Raw genomic sequence first — 5,802 nt, 5'->3', positions numbered from 1 at the left:
ATGTTTTTATACCACTGTGTGCCTCATGTTGAACATTTGTTCAACAGTGTTAGCTGAAATGCACGGCAAGCAGAACTGCTTTGTCTTTAAAAAACATCTTCCTTAGGACTGTTTAATCAGACACAGAAAATCTCACAGGTGTGGTACGGTTTGTGTTGGGGACATGTTTTTTTCTGTTCCATAAAAACTCATCTGAATTTAGATAACATTGCAAGCCACTGCAATTCTTCACCCATGCTGAATGAATTTTTATACTTCAGCATCTGAAGCTGGAGGACCCTGGGCAAGAGGATGTGCTGTGTTCCTTCCCAGCTTCTTCCCAGGCACAGGACCGGGCATGTACACTTCCACCAGCACATGCTGTGAACAAGTACTGCAGGGGCAAATCAGGACTTGCCCTGTAACTGAAGGTTTGTACCAGGATACAGCTGAGCACTAGCAGTGTGAGAACTGTCTTTTCCTTGCTCTTTCAGATCAACTTTTTCTTCTACCGCCACCTGGACAGCACCGAAGCTTCATGTGACAAGTAGCTGCTTGACTGGAATACAGGCACAAGAAGGGCTGAATTTGGGAGGAAGCAGTACCAGAGACTGCTACGCAGGACTCCAGGGGAGGTGTAAAAAGGAAACTGCGAATGGTAATTAGAAGAGCAGAAGATGCTGTGAAGTAAGACTGGGAGCTGGAGGTCATTGGAGATGAAAGGTGGTTGCACAGACACTGGCTCTGAACTCCAGTGTGCTCAGTGAATAGGTGGGGAGAGGTGCCCGAAAGAAATTTGACCAGGATTTGAGAAGAGAGTTTTGGAACCTATTTGGCAAGAAGATAAAAGGAAGGTTAAGATTCATAAAAGAATCTGGACTAATTTTGTGGGACCTGGATGAAGAGACTAGGATCGGGGATGAGAAGCCTGGGCCAACGTGTCTTGGATTGAGGGGGGCAAGAAGAATAGAAGCCAAAGATAGGGGAGAGGGAAGACTGGCTTGTGAAAGACAAGGGAAGGAGGGGGCAAGCTTGAGGAATGAAGGGGGAAGGACCAGTGTCCTGTTCCCACTCCCAAACTCCCAAGACTACAGTGGAGCCCAAGATTTCACCTGCACTCTTAATGCTTCCCTGCTGCAGCAAGCATCTGTGAAATTCTCCGGTGAAGTAGAAAGATAGCAACCTGATGTTGCCATCAGCTGAGCAGTTAACTCAAATGGTGGAGATGTAGGTGACAGACTGAAGGGATTTTTTATGCCAGGCTTTTTCCAAATATTATTTTTGTTAACTGAGGAATCTGAAAGTGGGGGAAGGGGGACCCTCTTCCAGGAGAACGAGGAAGAACTCCAAAGATAGAAAATACCAAAATCAAAACAGAATAATCTCCCTTCCCTCCTCCCTGGGTGTATATTTTAACATTTTCCTCTGAAGGACCCTACTTTTTTCTGTGCATGGAATAAATCTTGCTCTAATGGTGAACTGGACTGTTCAGTAAATGAGACTCTCATTTGCAGAAGCCCTGCTGCATCTGTTGCAGAAGTTATAAACTATCTATTGAATAAGGAAGAGAGAGGATGCTCTCAAAATTAAAGCAGCTGAATGCTACCCTGGAGAAGTGGGTTCTAACCCTGTCTGTACCACAGAGTTCCCAAATGATGCTAGGCAAGTCCCTTTGAATAAACATTCACAGGTGGTCACTTACTGTGTGTTCCTCATTTTTGGCATTTCTGACTCGAGACCCCGGTATCAGATTTGCAGAAATGCTGAGTAGTACCAGCTGCAACTGTAGTCACTGAGCACTGGCCTGAGCCCACAATCTGCCCACAAATGCAGAACATGAGTTCTTAGGTATCTTATATCAAATACACAAAATTAGTGGGTATTCTCTAATTTAATCTCTTTGTGCCTTCATTTCACATCTGTAAAGCAGGGATCATAAAATTATCTTCACATCACAAAGCTCTTAGGAATATAAATGTCTTAATGCTTATATTGCATTCATATGCTGTAATGGGGGGAGCATAAAAAAGTCCATAAAGAGGTTAGCAATTCTCTCTTGAAAGCAACATCTGACTGTGTAGTAAATAATGTTTGGGGATGCAATCAGTAATGAAATCCCACTGGCTAGTTAGTCACTAAAAGAGCACTATCCCATACATGCACTGAATGAAGGAAAGATCTTGTAGCAGAAACAGCTGGTGAGCATGTCAAAATAGTACCATAACACACATAAACAGTGAGGGCAAACTAAAGTTTTACCAGTCAACTTAATTTTGCCATGTTGTAACTAACTTTTGATTACTTAATTTGTAATCTAATATCCTTTTAAAGGAGTTTTCACTGTGTGCACAGACAGGGGGTGTGTGTTTTTACTAGTTTCTTACTTTAGAATATAGTCTCATCTTCCTGTTTTTTAAAAATTATGGACTTCTAAAGGGACTTCTTGATCCTTACCAGAAGGTGCAAGTATGTAAGTCTTTAACAGCAATAAAAAAAATTTCCCAAATGTTTTGAAGATTTTTGACTCAGATAGAGGTAGTCATATAAAAAACAGTAACAAAAATGTAACTAGCTAAAAATTCCTTCCCCTCAATTCTCAGATTCTCAGTGTTCATCTCTATTTTTAAAATGACCAAAATAACAAAGTCTCAGACGGATTACGGGCACAAAGCACATACAACATACTTCAGAAAGTTGTGGGAAGGGGAATCTCTGGAACTGTTTACAGGTCAGAGATGACAATGACATTGCTAGTGCTCCATTTAGGAAAGTATCTGGGCTGAGCTTGCAAATAGATTTCCAAGCAACATCAGCCTCAGCAGCACCACGTGAGGAATTAGGATTACTAAATGGCCTCTGTCTTTGTACAGACTCCAGCTAGTTATGAGATGCAGTTAGAGCTTGAGATGTGCCTGTGGCTAAGAAGCCATCTGCTCTCCTCATTTCATTGTTTCATTCATTTTCTAGCTGTCCATGGTCTTCTAACACAAACATGACGTGAAGACCTTGATATGTGTAGTGCAAAAATAATCCATTTATATACTGATGAGGAAAGAGAGACACCAGGGTTTTTTTATAAGCAAAATTAAAAACAGAAAAAGAACATGGCTATATTTTCCTCTGCACAACATTTCAAAGTAATCAGATTGTCTCTTATTCAGTACTATTTGCCTACAGCTAAATATTAAGCATCAGTGATAATAAATCCCACAAGTGGCCTTTTAGAGTTCTTTCTTTACTATTTCAGTGTACAAAGACTGATGAAAAAACATTTGCTTGTGAAAATGGCATAGACCAGTAATAACTTGGGAACTGAAAGGTACCAAATGAAAGGAAAATAAGCCGAAAAAAATGTCATCAGCTTTGATTAAAATAATCTTTGTTGCAAGTATGGAATTCCCACAAGAACGCTAGGAAACAATTGTAAATCTACTTTTAGAAGACTTACATGACTCAGCATAATGTTTATTAAAAATAAGTTCCTCTTTTTTTAATAGAACTTGAAACTTGTTAACATATAGTAGCACCATCCTCGCAGAACAAAAGCAATATTTCCACATCCTACATTTCAGCAGACATACTAGCTTTATTTTAAGACTCTTTTGAAGAAGTAAATGCAATCATTACACAAAATATATGTGGAATGTATTTTTATACAGAAATTACAAGGTACTACATAGGTAGATAGCCCAATACATAGTGTGATACAGATAGAGGTGTGTGGCAAGAGGGAATACAAGGATAACAGGAGTTCAGCTGATAAACGTGCTTGTTCTATGTCAATGTAGAACATTTGCCTTGCACAGATCAACGACAGATAATCCAGATTAGCCAGCCTATCTTGCCAGTTGGAATGGGTACCTGGCCAAAAAACCTATCTCGTGGCTCATCTGACCAAAGAACAGAAGACGCAGCAGACTTCTCCGAAATGACGCTTTTTTCTGCACCAGTAGTAAACTGTATTATACAGTATATTGTCTTTTGTCCTACTGGAAGTACTTTTCTGCAGAATGCCCTGTATATGGTGAATATCTCTGAATACATTTCCATTTCACTGCTTCAGTTCCAGTTAAACTATACACACTTAAATATTATGTATAATTTAGGTGTCCCTTTACCAAGCATCTGTTTTAGTTGTGATTCTAGATAGCTGTTTAAGATAGTACACGTTAGTTATATACCTTAGTATACTATTGCAAGATTTTGAAAGCACAGAATGTTGCTTGCTTTTGATGAGATCCTTTGCTCCTTCTGTTCACCCCCTGTCACGATAAATAGCTGCTACTGATCTCCAAATCATTCCCCTGTGACATTCCAGGTGATCTGTGACACACCACATGAACAATTGTGCATTTAGCTGATGAACACACAGAGTGATAAATGAACTCGCAGAAGAAAAAGTCACAAGAAAACTTCAGAAAGTTTTCACTGAGACTAGGAAGCTTCAATGGAAAGTAGGGTCTAGCAGCTGGGAAATAAAAGTTGCTGATATCTTGCAAAGGTAGTTTTAGGGGTTTTTAATATTTGCTTGCGATGTTTCCCATATGCAGCTGACTGCTGTCTTCAACAGCTTTGAGCAGAATGCCTGAGCAACATACCAACTCCTTTTGAAATCTATTGCCCCCTCCTATGGCTACGATGATCCTGCTTTTTCCTTGGTGTGTTCAGAGGCTACAGGTCTTAAATTTGTTGCAAAGCGCTAAAGAGCTTTCTGGGGCTCAGGGTGTCTGTTGATTACGCTGTGGACTTTTCTGAATTGGATATCTAAAAAATGAGTTGCTTGTGATTGTGAGGGACTAGAGTTGATGATCTAATTGACCCTTTCTGCCCCATGTTCCAAATCAGTTTGATGTTATAAAAATACCAATAATCTAGCCATGAAAAAGCAAGGTTTTTTTGAACTAGTATGTGCGGACATAGAATTTTTCATTCATAACTATTACATGCTGTCATAAACATACCTTTTCATACTGCTGATGGAGACTGATCAGAGGTAAGTCCTTATCAATGGAATTCTATATTTTGTCTAACATGGGATGAAACACTGTATGATGAGGCCAACTTCTGCACTGTTGCTGATTGCAGTGCAAAATGAAACGTGACATAGGGTTCAATAACTGTTCTGATTCCTGAGCAAATTACATTTTTTTAATAATAAGAAACTCTGAAAAAGTACTGAGCTTTTAAAAGAACCGTTTGAACTGTTGGAACTGCTAGTTTAAATGCATGGATGTTAAGCAAATATTGTTGTGGTTTAACCCCATTCGGCAACTAAGCACCCCACAGCCGCTCGCTCACCATCTCCCCCCGCAGTGGGATGGGGGAGAGAACTGGAAGAGCAAAAGTAAGAAAACTCCTGGGTTGAGATAAGAACAGTTTAATAATCGAAATAATAATAATATAATAACAACAACAACAACAATAAATTATGGAAAGTAAAACAATGAGGAGAGAGAGAGAAGGAACAAAACCCAGGAAGGAAAAAAAGAAAAACCAGGAGGTGATGCAACCGCTTACCACCCGCCGCCCGCCACCCAGTCAGTTCCTGAACAGCGAACGCTGCCCCCCGGCAAACTCCCCCCAGCTTATATACTGAGCATGATGTCACACGGTATGGAATATCCCTTTGGCCGGTTTGGGTCAGCTGTCCTGGCTGTGCCCCCTCCTCACTGTCAGAGCATGGGAAGCTGAAAAGTCCTTGACTTAGTATAAACACTGCTCAGCAACAACTAAAACATCAACATGTTATCACATTATTCTCATGCTAAATCCAAAACACAGCACTGTACCAGCTACTAGGAAGAAAATTAACTCTATCCCAGC

At 40.2% G+C, this 5,802-nt stretch overlaps 1 protein-coding gene across 1 annotated transcript in view; it reads left to right on the top strand.

The window, feature by feature from the left end:
- The first annotated feature begins 4,955 nt into the window (after positions 1-4,955).
- The window catches only part of PARP12 (poly (ADP-ribose) polymerase family, member 12), a 24,957-nt gene continuing 24,110 nt past the window's right edge, over positions 4,956-5,802 (top strand). Inside the window, exon 1 of the mRNA XM_009333050.1 lies at positions 4,956-4,972. Coding sequence (XP_009331325.1) covers positions 4,956-4,972 — 17 coding nt within the window. The remainder of the gene's footprint in view (positions 4,973-5,802) is intronic.

The sequence above is a fragment of the Pygoscelis adeliae genome, unplaced genomic scaffold, assembly GCF_000699105.1.
Source record: "Pygoscelis adeliae isolate BGI_AS28 unplaced genomic scaffold, ASM69910v1 Scaffold38, whole genome shotgun sequence".
Lineage (NCBI taxonomy): Eukaryota > Metazoa > Chordata > Aves > Sphenisciformes > Spheniscidae > Pygoscelis > Pygoscelis adeliae.
The sequence above is the reverse complement of the archived record's forward strand: the minus strand, read 5'-3'. Positions and strand labels throughout refer to the sequence as shown.